Raw genomic sequence first — 17,141 nt, 5'->3', positions numbered from 1 at the left:
ACAGCAGGGTTGATGTACCGTATTTTTTGCTCTATAAGACTCACTTTTTCCCTCCTAAAAAGTAAGGGGAAATGTGTGTGCGTCTTATGGAGTGAATGCAGGCTGCACAGCTATCCCAGAAGCCAGAACAGCAAGAGGGGTTGCTGCTTTCACTGCGCAGCGATCCCTCTTGCTGTTCTGGCTTCTGAGATTCAGAATATTTTTTTTTCTTGTTTTCCTCCTCCAAAAACTAGGTGCGTCTTGTGGTCTGGTGCATCTTATAGAGCAAAAAATACGGTAAATCCTGTGATGTGTATGGAAGGTGGATAAGAATCTACAAGAGAAGACATATATTAAGAAAACCGAAGCGGGAAGGAAGGAAGACTGGGTGTGAATATACGCAGTGTAAATAAGATGACATAAAATGATGAATGTAAAAGATTGTTTTATTTTGTTTTATTTTTGTTTGTGAAAAATTTAATAAAAAGCAATTTTTAAAAAAGAGAGAGGACTGTCAGAATCAAGATCGGAGGCAACATGCCTTTTGGCCTCTCCGATATTGTTGGGCTAATACAATTCCTATAATCCATGAGCGTTACCCAGGATGCCTGTGGCTGATGGGAGTGCAACTACATTTGCAGCACAGGTAAGAATGGGGGAGATGTTCACGTGGTCCACATTTCAACGTGAAATTTCCTAATTCACGCTCCCCAAACCAATGTGCCAACTGAAATGCAGCAATCCTACACAATTAGCTTTCTTCATATTTCGCAGAGGGGTTCTCCCATGAATATGCATATATTAAAGGGATAGTGCAAACATGATTTTACTAGCCAGATGTGGGCTTGAGGTGCTTCTGTTCAGAAAACTGCATTGAAATAATGCATACATACATTTTTATATATATATATATATAATTGCAAACAGATGCAATTGTAATGCAGATATATATATATATATATATATATATATATAATTTTAAATTAATATAAATTAAATTATTTTAAATTAAAAAAAATACTTTTTTTAAAATTGCAAACAGATGCAGAAATTGGGCAAACTCAAGTTAAGATTGGGAAAATGAAAAACGGGAAGAAACGGAAACTGGCAGAATCTTGAGAGGCAGTAATTATCTCTGATTGTCAGATTTGGGGACAAACAACAGCAGATCGCTGCCTCCATCATTCCCAAAGGACTCCTGGCTGCTCACTGATACCAGATCAGGGTTTCCCCAAACTTGGGCCGCCCATTGTTTCTGGACTACAACTCCCATCATCCCTGATCACTGCTCCTGCTAGCTAGGGATGATGGGAGTTGTAGTCCACAAACTGCAGGTGCCCCTAGACTAGATGCTTAGTAAGGGAAATAAAGGTCCGTACCAACAAAGGTCCGTATAGTAAAAGCTATGGTTTTCCCAGTAGTGATGTATGGAAGTGAGAGCTGGACCATCAAGAAGGCTGATCGCCGAAGAATTGATGCTTTTGAATTATGGTGCTGGAGAAGACTCTTGAGAGTCCCATGGACTGCAAGAAGATCAAACGCATCCATTCTTAAGGAAATCAGCCCTGAGTGCTCACTGGAAGGACAGATTGTGAAGCTGAGACTCCAATACTTTGGCCACCTCATGAGAAGAGAAGACTCCCTGGAAAAGACCCTAATGCTGGGAAAGATGGAGGGCACAAGGAGAAGGGGACGACAGAGGACGAGATGGTTAGACAGTGTTCTTAAAGCTACAAACATGAGTCTGACCAAACTGCGGGTGGCAGTGGAAGACAGGAGTGCCTGGCGTGCTCTGGTCCATGGGGTCACGAAGAGTCGGACACGACTGAACGACTAAACAACAAGGGAAATAAACTGGGGCTTGCCCAAGGTCACACAATGCATCCCTAGTTCAGATGGAAACGGGGACCCAAATCTCTCAGCCCCAATTAGCTGACTTACCTGTCTGTCTGCGCCTTTCTTCCTTCTGCCCAGAAAGGTCCTTTAATGTAAAAAAGAAAAAAGAGAGAAATGTGTGTGCTTGATATTAGTTCTAGGAAGATGTAAAAGACCTTTTGTTGGTGTGTGCAGATACCTTAAAGGTAAAGGGACCCCTGACCATTAGGTCCAGTCATGGCCCACTGGGGTTGCGGTGCTCATCTCGCTTTATTGGCCGAGGGAGTCGGCGTACAGCTTCTGGGTCATGTGGCCAGCATGAGTAAGCTGCTTCTGGCGAACCAGAGCAGCGCACGGAAACGCCGTTTGCCTTCCCGCCAGAGTGGTACCTATTTATCTACCGGTACTTGCACTTTGACGTGCTTTCAAACTGCTAGGTTGGCAGGAGCAGGGACCGAGCAACGGGAGCTCACCCCATCGCGGGGATTTGAACCACTGACCTTCTGATCGGCAAGCCCTAGGCTTTGTCGTTTAACCCACAGCACCACCCGCGTCCCACCTTAGGAATGAGCAATAAACAAAATCTTGAATCTCAGTGCAATACTTTACGAATTCCCGCCTCTTAAATTTGAGGTCGGGGTTTCTAAATGTAAAGACTGGCATTTGTACACTTCTTCCGCAAATGTTTCAGGTACTTTTTCACATTAATGTGAGAGAGATTCAGTTTGGTAGCATAAAGCTGTCCCTGTTACTGGAAGCACCTGAAAAACAGACATGAATCTCTCTGTCTCCTTCTCTCAAAAGCCTTTTTAAATTATTAGGGCCTTTCTCTGTATGCACAAGGAACATGGAAATGGCAGTAGGTTCTGCCGCCACACGCTGAACTTTGAGGCGGATGTCCAAAATGCGCCTCCATGCATACTGAAGTAGGTGCATAGACAATAATGCTTCTACTTGCCTTCCTGAACATATGGTTGCAAAATTACTCTGAAGTGACTAAAGTCCACCTAAAAGGTAAAGGTAAAGGTACCCCTGACCATTAGGTCCAGTTGCGGATGACTCTGGGGTTGCGCACTCATCTTGCTCTATAGGCCGTGGGAGCCAGCATTTGTCCACAGACAGCTTCTGGGTCATGTGGCCAGCATGACTAAGCCGCTTCTGGTGAACCAGAGCAGCGCACGGAAATGCCGTTTACCTTCCTGCCAGAGTGGTACCTATTTATCTACTTGCACTTTGACGTGCTTTCAAACTGCTAGGTGGGCAGGAGCAGGGACCGAGCAACGGGAGCTCCACCTACAGACCACCAACAAATCAAAAATTTGGCACACACATGACTAAAGATACACCGATTACTAGACCAGTTTAAAAGGAAGACATTGGCACACCTCTCCGTAGAAACATGGGGTTTTATCTTAAGACAAAAGGCTGCTAAGGCAGGACGTGTTGAATTTTACAACTTTGAAATTCCCCAAATGAGGGGGTGTTGAAAATTCGTAACACGACTTGGGAATTCAAAATATATTTTGGTTAAATTAATATAATTTAGTTTTGTTTGGTAAGTAAAATGTGTGTAAAAATTACATAGAAATCATTTTTAAAAACTAAGTACTTGCAGTTATAGTATTTATTAATTACCTAACTCTTTTAGAAGGTAAAATTAAAATTCTTTGGTTTTCCAAAAGCGGTTTGCGTGCTTCCTCATCAAACATACTTAACAAGCTAAATGTTGTCCAGATCACAAAAATAATAGCAGATTTGGATTCCTTACACCCCAAAACGTATTTTTAAGACCCCTCACTGAAGAAATTTGCACAAATTAGGCTTCACTCCCTAAAATGACACGTCCTACTGCTAAGGGCTAAACTTGACTTGCTCTTAAATATGTAGCAGGAAGCTGCAGTATAGGACAGGCATCCCCAACTTGCGGCCCTCCAGATGTTTTGGCCTACAACTCCCATGATCCCTAGCTAACAGGACCAGTGGTCAGGGATGATGGTAATTGTAGTCCAAAACATCTGGAGGGCCGAAGGTTGGGGGTGCGTTGTATAGGACTTGATTTTCCTTAACTAATTGTTGGGGGACAACTAATTGTTGTTCTCACAGAGGAAGGGATAGAGTCCCCAGCACCCAAAACATGAGCTTCAGACTGAGTTCTGCACACAGAAAGCTAAATTGCAGAGAACTAAGGATTCCTGGGGAAGAATTACCGTTTTTCAGAGCTGCCGTCCTTTGATTTAGCTGCCGAACGCTGAGAGCAGATCTGTTTAAGAAGAAGAGGAAGAAGCAATTGTGACTGACTCAAGATTCTAAGATTACTCACAGGTGGGTAGAAGGAATGGTTGGGGTGGCCAAGCAAGAGACTAGTTTGTTGCCAAGCCTATAATTATAATTGTTATTGCTATTATTACTTATTCCATTTATATGCTGCCCTTTATCCAAAGATCCCTGGGCAGCATACAATATTAAGAACATAATTTATGCAGCCTAATAATAACATACTGTATTTTTTGCTCTATAAGACTCACTTTTTCCCTCCTAAAAAGTAAGGGGAAATGTGTGTGCGTCTTATGGAGCGAATGCAGGCTGTGCAGCTATCCCAGAAGCCAGAACAGCAAGAGGGATTGCTGCTTTCACTGCGCAGCTATCCCTCTTGCTGTTCTGGCTTCTGAGATTCAGAATATTTTTTTTCTTGTTTTCCTTCTCCAAAAACTAGGTGCATCTTGTGGTCTGGTGCGTCTTATAGAGTGAAAAATACGGTGATACGGAGCATAATTATAAAATAATCATAATAACACTCCCCCCCCCCCCATTTAACAGGCAATAGATTATTTAATGATGAAGGCCGGTCTAAAGAAGAATGGCTTTGCCTGGCGTTTAAGACATGTAATGATGGCGCCAGGCGAGACTCTCTGGGGAGAGCATTCCACAGACAAGGAACCAGCACAGCAAAGGCTCGTTCTTACATTGTCACCCTCCGAACCTCGCAGGGAGGGGGACATTGAGATGGGCCTCGGATAACAAGCGCAGGATCCTTTCTATTTAAAAGGATGGAGCTAGAGCTCAAAGCTACTTGGATACCTCAACCCTACTCCCTGTTGTGAGGACATTTGCTGCAGTCATTCATTCTGTTCCTGGTCTTAGCCTTGACATTATAGAAGCAGAAGACCTATTTCAGAAGAGATGTGTGTGTGTGTGTGTGTGTGTGTGTGTGTGTGGTAGGGGTGGAGGGGAAAATTGATTCAGTGCACATTTAAATACAGTGCAAATTCACACTTTCTGAAACGGTTCATGAGCCAAAACAAAGCTATGCTTCAAAATTCACAGTTATCTAAATTTTGCAAAGCAATTCTCCAACTCAACTGTGTTTAGGGGAAAAAATGCATATATTGGGGGGATGTGGGCATAAAAATAAACATATTAGTGAAAACAACAAAAATGCATTGCATTAACGCCCAAAATGTGCGCATCAGCCGAAATTGGGTATACAAATATGTTTAATAAGAAAATTGCACTAAAATACTGATGAATTTTCATGCAGATTTCATTTTTTTAAAAATGTCACTAATTGCTGTAAAAAGTGGGAAAGTGCATTTAAGACTGGAAAAAATGAGAAAATAAGAGAACTAAAATTGACAGATTCTTCATCCTTATGTGTAACTCTGGCTTAAATTAAGGTAAAGAACAAGGTCCTTCCACAACAGCACAATATAGTGTGTTTGGGGGGTATATGCTACCCATTCAAAGCAATGGAATGTATGACAAGTTAAGAGATCAAAATAAGGATTTTTAAAACAACAACAGATATTTAGCTTACCTCAATCAGACAAATTACTGCAATGATAATCATTATCACAGCCGTCACTGAAATAGCCAGCAACAGCTTGTTGCCGTACCCATATTCTGGAATCCCCTGCCTCGCTATCTGCAAGATTGGACAGAAGAAAGTAAAATAAGGCAGTTGGCTTTTTCTGTGTTTCTCTCCTTTCATCAGCCACAAACACTGTTTGAGGGTGGCTTGCACTAATACAAACACATAAAGCTGCCTTATACAGTGGTAACTCGGGTTAAGCATGTAATTTGTTCCGGAGGTCCGTTCTTAATCTGAAACTGTTCTTAACCTGAAGCACCGCTTTAGCTAATGGGGCCTCCCGCTGCTGTGTGATTTCTGTTCTCATCCTGAGGTAAAGTTCTTAACCTGAGGTACTATTTCTGGGTTAGCGGAGTCTGTAACCTGAAGCGTATGTAACCTGAAGTGTCTGTAACCCAAGGTACCACTGTACTAGATTCACATTTTGATCCATGAAGCCCAGCCTATTGAATCTGGCAACCAATGTCTTTCCTTATTGCCCGGGATATATTTAACTATTGATGCCAGGGACGAAGGCCTGAATTCAATTAAACTGGCGCACTAGCAGAAGTTGGCACAAGGTTTTTTGCTAGTGCGATGAGGCTTCCCACTTCTTCCCTCTGCATCTCCCCCAAATCTTCTCTGGAGGGTACGAAGAACGTATCCCCCCAAACAGGAGAGCAGGAGAATGATTCCACCTGACAAGCCCAAATACTGGCACCGATGGAAGAATCAGAGGAGTGCAATGCAGAATTCCCCCCTATATCTGGGTTCTTCTGTATGCTAACTGTTATGTACTGAAGTTCTCATCCTGGGCCAGCAGGGGGAATACTGTAGATAGTTATGCAAATAAGGGATCGAAAGTGACGTTCAGTGATTGGATAGTTTTACAAAATTGTTACAGTTACGTTGTACTGGAGCTCTATATAAGCAGGCTGACTGAACCCTTCAGTTCAGTTCTGTTCTGGCCTGTGAATAAACAAGAGCTGTTTGAAGAATCGCTGTGTTGTCTGATATGTTCACCCACAACTTAACACTAACCATGTGGTTCACCACAAAGCTATGGGCCTTCTCAGAGGCAGCCAAAGGAACTCTGCATCGCCTGCCTACATCAATAATTTTTTGCCTCTCCTTTCTCCCTTATGAAGTGCGTTTAAAACGTAAGAACAAATCTTCCTAGAAACCTACGCCAAATCAATCCCTGGAGTAAACAGACTGTAGGAGCACACCCAACTAAGCTGGGCGTTGGCCAACCTTCTGAGAGACCACTGGTAGACTTGCCTACACTTGCCCCTTACCTCAGTCTTTGTGGGATGTAACATAAGCAGTCAAGTACAACACTTCCTGTTTGCCCAGAGTGGACACGCAGGGGGGTGTTACTCCAGCCAGGAGGACTTCCTGTCACACCTGGTCTGGAGCAGCCTCCCCCTGCGTGTGACCAGGTAGTGGGCGTGACCCTGGTAGACCCCATAAAAGGAGCTGGTCAGGCAGCCATCTCTCTTTTGACGCTTTCACTTTGGCCACTGCTCCTGATGCTGTCTGCTGGCTCTCTGCCAGCAGCACATGGGCCCATTCCTACAAGGATGTAAGCCACACTGTATCTGTCACTACAAGCTAAAGCCTGCCTTCAGGGATCATACCATGAACTGAATGGGAGTAAACGTTTCATTACTTATAAGGAAGACTCTTTATTCTTTTAGGAGAGAATCAAAGGGGTCTTCCCAGGAATATACTCCAATCTGGGCATGCCAGATTGGATTGTTTGACTAAATAGATTCAAACGAATCTGCAACTAGCTTCTTGCTGTGTAAAACGGGGAATGAGCTCTGCTATACAGTGGTACCTCGGGTTACATACGCTTCAGGTTACAGACTCCGCTAACCCAGAAATAGTGCTTCAGGTTAAGAACTTTGCTTCAGGATGAGAACAGAAATCGTGCTCCAGTGGCGTGGAAGCAGAAGGAGGCCCCATTAACTAAAGTGGTGCTTCAGGTTAAGAACAGTTTCAGGTTAAGTACGGACCTCTGGAACGAATTAAGTACTTAACCTGAGGTACCACTGTATATATATGACTCACTAGTGTGAGTTAGGAAGGATAATATTTAATCAATATGTCCTGTCCTACTATCCACAACATTCCCACACTCTTCTGCAACTTTGGACTGTAGTCTTCAGATCACAACTTCCATCAGTCCCAACCAGCATAGCCAATGATCAGGGACGATGGAATTTGTAACTCAACGCCATCTGAAAAGCACCAGGTTGGCGGAAGCTGCCTTACCTCGTCGGAAGGTTTCCCCATTTTTCTTGGGCTCAACGTGGTCTTGTTGGCTGCATTCTTGGCAGACCAAAGGTACGACTTCCACAGGGAGGTGGTCTCCTTGATGTTTTCTCTCTCGCTGAAGAGCTTCATGAGGAGGCCTGTCCTGGAGATGAGCTTAGCACAAGCCAGCTGGATGGCGGGTTCTGTGCAGTCCATCTTCAAGATGCGGATCACGTGGGAGATAAGGTTCCTCACCGGCGCATTGGGGATGAGGGGCTCCAAACGCTTGTTCAGCTCCGCTTCAAAGAGGTCGCCCTGAAGCAAATAGTCGTCTGGAGCTGGCAAGAGCTGAAGGCGCGGGGAATACGTGGTCCTCTGCTCGTGGTGCTCCCAGTGCGTCTCTTGCGACAAGGTGATGTCAGGGGAGATCTCGTTCAAGGTTTCCGAGTCGTCGGGCGGGGGCTTGGATTTATCTTGTTTCATCAGCTGGCTGAGCAGCTCCTCCTTCTTCAATATCTCAGACTCCAGGCGCTCCCGCAAAATTTCCTCTGACTTGTCTGTGCTCTCTTCACGTGGAGATTCAACGGCAGGCTGGGCCTCGGCGGCCGGCTGAGCCTCGGCGGCTGGCTGAGCCTCGGCGGCCGGCTGAGCCTCGACGTCCGGCTGAACCTCGACGGGTGAAACCGGGTTAGGTACTACTTGCACCTCCTCCTTCACAGCAGGGCTTTGCTCTCCCTGCTCTGCGCTGCTGGTTTTGTTGGGGTGCTTCAAGATAATCACTACCTTGCCTGTCATGTCTTCGGGATTCTCGTCCACCATGATGGAGGCAGTCAAGGGAGGGGACTGGGTCGGGTACTGTCCGGCGGAGCGTTTCCAAGAGGAACCAAGAGCTGCTCGGCGGAGTCGAGCCATACTTAGAGGTACTAGACCCCCGGCTAGCTTACTCCAGTTCCGAGGCCTAGCAGGGGAATCTGTGCTGCTTCGCTGCCCCGCATGCTGCTTAGCGGACTCTGCAAATTCTCGCCTCTCTCTGCCAGCCCTGAGAAGTGACTCCACCCATCTTGGGGTGTTGCCACGCCAAGTTTCTCTTCTCACCCTTCTTAGGTGTCTTTCCTTCCCTTGGGCAGCCCCTGTAGCAGCCTGTGCTTTCGGAGGCTCCTGAGCCGGCTGTGGCCCACCCTGACTCTCCCTTTCGTCTTCTGCGATTTTTTCTTTGAGCGCCACCTGCAGCAAGTTGGCCAGCAGGTACAGCTTCTTCAGCTCGCTTTGGTCGGTCCACTTGACATCCAGGAGGTCCTCGCTTTTCAGCTTTTTGAAGCCCTTGACGGATTCGAAAAGGCTGGTGGGGAGTCGGTGGAAATGGAGGTCCAAGTGAGACTTGCCCTCGGTGGCCGAGAGGGTCAGAGTCAGGTTGGCATGGAAAGACCTCTCGGGCATAATGTTCAGGGTGCTGCCGCTGTCGTTCAGCTTCCTGGTTTCCAACACCTTTATGACATCTTCTTGCATCTTGCTCATCGCCTCCTCTTTCTCTGCTCGGAGAAAGAAGAACAAGGAAAGAACAACAGAGTCGTCCTGTGAGCTTCAGGAAGGGAACTTGGAAATGGGACAAATACATTGAAATCACACGGCTTCCCTTCAAGGAATCCTGAGAACTTCGAATTGTTCAGGGTTCCTGGGAATCATAATTCTGTAAAGGGTGAGCTACAGTTCCCAGGATTCTTGCGGGGGGCGGGGAGCCATATGTTATAAATGTATGGTGTGAATGTGACCACTGTCCAGTTTGGGCTGAATATGGCCCCTGTTGCAACCCTATAGCCTTCTACCTGGGAGTAAGCCCCACTGAATTCAATAGGGTAAATGTGTGTGTGTGTTTTTTCCCCTCAGCCCTGTTGTTTTGGGGCAATGCTACTGCGAATATAGCACCACTTGCATGCTTGTGTTTTATCTGACCACGCTTTGTGTTTTTTCTTACAGGTTCTGTATTACTCTGAACCTGTAAGCTTATAAATAAACCATTTATTTCAGTTAAGTTTCCGTTTAGGAGGTCAACCACGGCCAATTAGAAATGTGGAAGAAGAGCCTAAATGCAGGATTCTGGGGGTAAAAAGATTGCACTTTGTGGATTTGTTTCGATTTTGGTGCCATTTTGAACACTGGTGTTTCTGGTGTCATTTGTTAATGTGTTCCATTTCCCAACATCCCCCCCCCCCCTTAGGATGGGTTGCGCACGATACTATTAAAGCACATTCTTCCCCTTGAGGAATTCTGGGTAGTGTGGTTTGCCCCTCACAGAGGTACAGTTCCCAGAAACCCTTAACAAACCACCAGGCCCAGAATTCTTTGAGGGAACGATTGTGCTTCACATTTGCTTTAAAGGTACAGTGGTACCTCGGTTTTTGAACGTCTCGGAAGTCAAACGTTTTGGCTTCCAAATGCCAAAAACCCAGAAGTAACTGCTTCGGTTTCCAAATGCTTTTCGGAAGCTGAATGTGCCACGTGGCTTCCGTATTGAGTTTTCCGGATGTAAATGCTTCCGGAAATGCATGCTTCGGTTTCCAAACGTTTCGGAAGTCGAACGGTCTTCCGGAATGGATTACATTAGAAAATGGAGGTATAGCGTCTACCCAGCCTTTGAGTGAAACTAGACAGACAGAAACAAGCATTTAAATTTAAAAAAAACACCTACCACACAAAGTGACGTTAGCGGTACATGTGTTGGCACAATCCAACTTGACCGACTCACACAAAAGCTCAATGTCGTCCTGAATATGGCAGAGGCAACAGGCCATCTTTTTGGGCAAGATGCTGCAGATGGAAAAACGACAAACATCTTTAGCCTCTTCTCATTGTAATTTACCAGCAATCTGAGCACAAACAGCCCAGATACTGCCATTTTCAGTTCTTCCTTCTTTCCTTGGACTCCGACAAAAGAAAAGGGCCACACACAATACTTACAGAGTTTTCAGTTGCAGGCAAGTCCTGAGAAGGGCCTCCAATACCTCTGGAGTCACATCAGTGGCACCAAGGTCCCTGGAAAAAGGACGCGAGAGTCTTTGCTGTGCTAAACGCCAAGGCATACCAAGAGATATAAAAGATGGAGCACCTTGCGTAGTAGGTTTAACGAAATTCACTGGGTGACCTCAGTCTGGTCAATTATGTCTTAGACTAGACTGGCCTACCCTACAAGGTTGTTGAGAGGAGGAAATGGCATTAACCCCATGCCTGCTACCCCTGAGTTCCTCAGAGAAAGGATGGGATGCAATTGAGAGAAGAAACACCGGGGCAGCTTCTACGGGGAAAAAGGTTTGCTGCTTCTGAATTATACACAGCTCCACATCATGCAGAATGGGAAAAGAGAGAGCCTGAGGCTCAGTCCTTGCCATCTATCGAACAACACTAAAGACAAGAGTGCCTCAAAACACATGCAGAGTTCATTTATTTTGCCACTGACTAAAAACAGTCTGCCCCTATGCATCTGGGTGTGGAGAGGAAAACTTTCTGATAAAGTTGGTGGCTTTGAAGCAAGCTTGAGCCCTCAACTCAGCCTGGCCTAGGAGTCATGCTTTTGACTGGAAATCTGGATTCCTGGCATCAATTAGGGATGCAAAAATCTATCAGTTTGTGTCTTTCTCTCTGTTTCTCATTTCTTAAATCTTCAGTTTGCCACATTTCTGCATATTTTGCATTAAAAACAACGGTCCTTACTCACCAAAACTTGTTACCGTTTTAGTGTGTGTTTCTCCTTACAGACACATTTTTGAAAGCATTTTTTCCTAACGTTGTATGTTGTTTTCACTAACATAAGAATTTTTATGCACACTTTCCTTTAACATGGATACTTTATTTTTATTTTTTTTTAGTTGGAGAACTGCATAGCTGTGTTTTGGTGCATTAAAATGGGAACCGAACCAAATTTCTTTCCATTCCCTGTATTACACTGGGCTGATCCAGGTTCCTCAGTGATTCACAAAAGCAACCTAAACGTATGATCAAAGGCAGTTTGCTTCTTCTTTCTTCTTCTTCTTCTTCTTCTTCTTCTTCTTCTTCTTCTTCTTCTTCTTCTTCTTCTTCTTCTCCCCGCCCATCTGACTGGGTTGCCCCAGCCATTCTGGACTTCCAACAGAATATGCAAAAACCCAACAGAACATCACACATGAAAAGCTTCCCAATACAGGGCTGCCTGCAGACGTCTACGGAAAGTCATATAATTATTTATCTCTTTGACATTTGACAGGAGAGCACTCCACAGGGCGGGTATCACTACCAAGAAGGCCCTTATCATTCACTTATGTGTTTCAGGAACAAAAAAAACTAGTTTCCAGTCAAAATTAAACGCTGCAATCTGTGTGTGCTCAGAGACAAACACTCTCCTTTTTATATATTACTTCACACATTTTGTGGCCGAGACCTGGCAGGAAAACTGGGCTGCAGGGGAATGCCTTTAACTATGAGAGTTACTCAGAGGCACTATCAAGCGGTTAATTTAGATGTATTTTTAAATTTCATTTCTCTTTTATTTGTTACATTGCCATCCAGCCTTTCCTCAAAGTTATTCAAGGAAGCGTACATGACTCCCTCTCCAACCTCTGATCATTTTGGTATTCACAACAGTCCTGCGAGGCAGAGGATTTGAGAAAATATACCAACCAACCAACCAATAGTCATTAAGTGTGCTTCATGGCTGAGTCCAGACTTGAACTTTGGGCTACCTTGCCCTAGTCCAGTCTAACCACTATACCACATTGGCTTTTCAGTTGTTATAAAGGTAAAGGGACCCCTGACCATTAGGTCCAGTCATGGCCAACTCTGGGGTTGTGGTGCTCATCTCGCTTTATTGGCCGAGGGAGCCGGTACAGCTTCCGGGTCATGTGGCCAGCAGGACTAAGCCGCTTCTGGCAAACCAGAGCAGCGCACGGAAACGCCATTTACCTTCCCACCAGAGTGGTACCTATTTATCTACTTGTTCTTTGAAGTAATTTCGAACTGCTAGGTTGGCAGAAGCAGGGACCGAGCAATGGGAGCTCACCCTGTCGTGGGGATTTGAACCGCCGACCTTCTGATTGGCAAGTCCTAGGCTCTGTGGTTTAACCCACAGCACCACCCGCTGTGACAAAAATAACAGGAGGAAGATGGATGAAGCTCCTCGTGACCCAAGCAAACCCAAATAGTAGCTTCTGTAGTAGAAAAATCCCCAGCGAAGACACAAGCAAATGTATTTCAGGTACTTACAAGAACTTCAGCGAGGGCAGTTTGTAAAAACGGGCATCTTCAATGACCGTTAGCGGATTATGGTTGAGAACCCTGCAGAAAAACCGGGGAAAGGGAACTGGTTGTTGTAACCAGCTTAAAAAGCAAACAAAACCAACCACTTAAAAATACCTGGCCAGACCAAGGCAGTTTGCTGCCTCAAACAGATGAACTGCACAGAGCAATAGTCTGTCATTAGAGATACTGTGAAATTCTAAAGTTTTAAAGAGAGATTATGGGGTTCAACTCTGTGTGGAAATATGGAAGCCATTCATCATTATCAATTATTATTGTCATTTTATTATTTATACCCCATCCATCTGGCTGGGTTTCCCCAGCCACTCTGCGTGGCTTACAAGCACAGATAAAAACATAGCAAAAAGTCAAACATTAAAAACTTCAGACCTTCCAAGTGTCCCTGTTTTCCAGCAACAGCCCTAGATTTACAGAATCCATCCCGGTTTCTGATTTGATCCCGGAATGGCATGGTTTTGTTTAGGATGTCTCTATTTTCGTTGGAGATGTGTTGGAAGGTATGGTAATAGGGATATTTTCATGAGAGAAATATTGGAGGGTATGGAGTTATGCAACCCTCGAGCTAAGGAGATAAGCAACTATACAACCTTTAGAAGACAATGTTTTATTCTGTTTTTATATATCCTGGAAGCCACCCAGCATAGGCGTCATCTGGGAGCCCAATAATACCTGGAGGTTCACTACGCCTGAATTAACATACCCTCCAACATTTCTCTGATGAAAACAGGGGTGTCCTATTCCATAATAATAGGCTTCTGTAAATCTGGGACTGTCCATGGAAAATAGGGACATTTGGAGGGCCAGCCCTGCCCCAACCCTGGTATCGGTGATTTATACTTTTAGGAGTAGAAAAACACTGTGGTTAAGGCAATTTCAAAGCTCTTGCTTCTGATATAAACACTTTTTTTTTTTTTTTGTTGACCCTGAATATATGTCCTGAAGGGCTCTGGTTACCCCGTGACAAGAAAACAGTTCTCTGCACATGCTCAGAGGCCCTTTCTTCCTCACAACTGCATGCTACATCTTGCAGGGTCGAGGGCTGCAATTCGGAACTATTGTTGCGGGCTGCAGAAAAGTCAAAGGCAAGCAAAGTACTTTCAGCATTACCCTAAAGGCATTAATTGCTGACACACCGTTTTGGGTTGTGTGCGAGGGTGGATCTACACACACAGGAAAAACATGCTTTAAATAAGCCAGAAATTAAATTGTTATAACAAAGGGGGGGGGGGGGGAAACGGTATAGAAAATTGCATAGAATTTCTTTTATCTTCTGGCGCCATCTGGTGTTGCATGTTGATAACTCATTCAAAACAGTGTTTCCTCACTAATGTAGCTCAGGCTCTAGAGCAGGGGTCAGCAACCTTTTTCAGCCGTGGGCTGGTCCAGGTGGGGGGCCAGACTGTATTTTTTTTTGGGGGGGGGAACAAATTCCTATGCCCCACAAATAACCCAGAGATGCATTTTAAATAAAAGCACACATTCTACTCATGCTGATTCCCGGACCGTCTGCGGGCCAGATTGAGAAGGCGATTGGGCCGTATCCAGCCCATGGGCCTTAGGTTGCCTATCCCTGCCCCAGAGGCTGGCTACTCTCAAGTACTTGCAGGTTTTGATTTCACTTACATCTTGAGCAAAAACTGCATTCCGTGCCAGGCCTCAAACGCCCCTTGCGTGATCCGCCCAATAACGTTGCCGCTGAGATTTCTGCGAAGGCAAACAACAGCAATCGTGGTGTATAGGACTTTGCATTTGTACAAATGCAAGCTCTTCCCGCCCCCCCCCCCGCCCATCACTGTCCAGTAAGGTAAAGGTAAAGGGACCCCTGACCATTAGGTCCAGTCATGGCCGACTCTGGGGTTGCAGAGCTTATCTCGCTTTATTGGCCAAGGGAGCCGGCATACAGCTTCCAGGTCATGTGGCCAGCATGACTAAGCCGCTTCTGGCGAACCAGAGCAGTGCATGGAAACACCGTTTACCTTCCCGCCAGAGCGGTACCTATTTATCTACTTGCACTTTGACGTGCTTTCGAACTGCTAGGTTGGCAGGAGCAGGGACCGAGCAACGGGAGCTCACCCCATCGCGGGGATTTGAACCGCCGACTTTCTGATCGGCAAGTCCTAGGCTCTGTGGTTTAACCCACAGCGCCACCCGCGTCCCACTATCCCTGTCCAGTAGTGGATATCAATTCTCACTCTGAGTTGTTGTGACAGAATGTGAGGGTAGTTCCTTACTTCCTCCCCTGCTCCAATGGCCTCCCCTGACACCCCCCCACCTTTCCACCAGTCCTGCTCCTTCAATTTCCATTGCCAGTTTCTCTTCTGGATGAACTCTGAGACAGATCTCTAAGGGGTATTTTTACTTAAGTCTGCCTGGAAGCTGTTCAGAGTCCTATTAGTGTTTTCCAAGTTACCAGGCCTGGACAGAGAATCAGTTCTAGGACTGAACCCTGACTTAACCCCACTGCTTCAGAATTCCAGTCTGATTCATATAAATCACATTGTTCAGGGTACCTCTGAGCATGCGCAGAGGTCATTTTCCCCCCAGCGAGTCACCCTATCCCATCTGGGATCATGGGACAAGGCTTCCAGAGATAATGTACTCTCCCCACCCCCAGCAGACTTGACCCCCAGCACTTTTAGAAATATTTGGGGGTGGGAAATCTTTCCAGGGCAGGGGCTTGGCAGATTCAGGACTTGGGGGGCTGAAAGCCATTCCATTTCTGCTGCTCACCCGCTCACAAAAAAGACTGTTTTACGCCCCCAACAACTTACATAAATTGCAGAAACGGGACAGGTTCAAAGGCGTTTTTCTCAATGAAGTGGATTTTATTGCACGACAAGTCCCTGTTTAAGACAGCACACAGAGCTTATCACACTAGAGACTATAAGAAAGACATGTCCATCCCATGGTTTCTGCTTTTGACGTTGTTGGTTTTTTTTGACTGGGTGCTTTTGGCCTAGTTTAGTCAGCTTTAATAAAGATCAACAATCCCTTAGCACTATCCAGAGTGGAATCTGCACAGAATGTGGCATATAGCAAAACCATAGCTGTCAACTTACAGATTTGAAAATAAGGGACCAGCAGCCTCGAAAATAAGGGATCAGCAGCCAAAATAAGGGATTTTCCGGGCACAGGTATGTTCGATTTCTGAGCCCCTCTGAGCCAAAGGCAGAAAGCCCAGCCAGCAGCCAAATGAAGCCTCATCAATAAGGGACAGCAGCAGGACATGGCACTGGGATAAGGGGCTGTCCTGCCAAATAAGGGACACTTGACAGCTATGAGCAAAACGTACTTATACAGTTGTTCCTCCATGGATCCATCCTTGTAGCTTGACTCATGTTTATGACATCACTGTAATAGTATTAGCCAGGACAGTTAAGTGGAACCTTCATGCACAGAGGCAGTATACCTTGAAATACCAGATGTTAAGGACAAACCTTGGGAAAAGACTGTCACCTTCGGGCTCTGCTTATTAGCTTTCTGCAGGTATGTGTCTGGCCACTTATGTGTCAAGATGCTTGCCTAGACAGAGCTCTTACAAGTTGGGAGATAGATGTGGCAAAGCAATGTAGGCTATTTACTTTTCCACATGCCAACCTGATTTTGTCATTCGGAGCCTCTTCTTTTTAATCTTTCTCCACAAATCTGAAAACTGGATGTATTTCTGATCCCTGATAGGACATTTCAGATTTTGAAATTTCTAGCACCGCAAATTAAATTTCGCAAGAATTCAAAATTCAACAGATTCATCTGCTTTGGTTGGCTCAAGGCATGGCTAAAAGACGGAATGTACTAAATTCCATTGCAAGCCTGCTGTTTGGCTGCCATTTGTGACTAAGCCTAAGTGAATCTCAGACTCATACCCTCCCCTCTGCTACTTCAGCAAAGCCTTTAA

General features: G+C 45.3%; 1 protein-coding gene across 1 annotated transcript in view; it reads right to left on the bottom strand.

Annotated features, from left to right (window-relative positions):
- The window catches only part of LOC310661457 (leucine-rich repeat-containing protein 37A-like), a 40,468-nt gene that overhangs the window by 16,225 nt on the left and 7,102 nt on the right, over positions 1–17,141 (bottom strand). Inside the window, exons 4-12 of the mRNA XM_083407549.1 lie at positions 16,018–16,089; positions 14,870–14,950; positions 13,193–13,264; positions 10,919–10,993; positions 10,650–10,768; positions 7,982–9,492; positions 5,669–5,776; positions 4,062–4,114; positions 1,921–1,960 (exon numbers count right to left, since the gene is read on the bottom strand). Coding sequence (XP_083263675.1) covers positions 1,921–1,960; positions 4,062–4,114; positions 5,669–5,776; positions 7,982–9,492; positions 10,650–10,768; positions 10,919–10,993; positions 13,193–13,264; positions 14,870–14,950; positions 16,018–16,089 — 2,131 coding nt within the window. The remainder of the gene's footprint in view (positions 1–1,920; positions 1,961–4,061; positions 4,115–5,668; positions 5,777–7,981; positions 9,493–10,649; positions 10,769–10,918; positions 10,994–13,192; positions 13,265–14,869; positions 14,951–16,017; positions 16,090–17,141) is intronic.

The sequence above is a fragment of the Podarcis tiliguerta genome, assembly GCF_965153285.1.
Source record: "Podarcis tiliguerta genome assembly, chromosome: 13".
NCBI lineage: Eukaryota > Metazoa > Chordata > Lepidosauria > Squamata > Lacertidae > Podarcis > Podarcis tiliguerta.
This window is presented reverse-complemented; position numbering and strand designations above follow the sequence as displayed.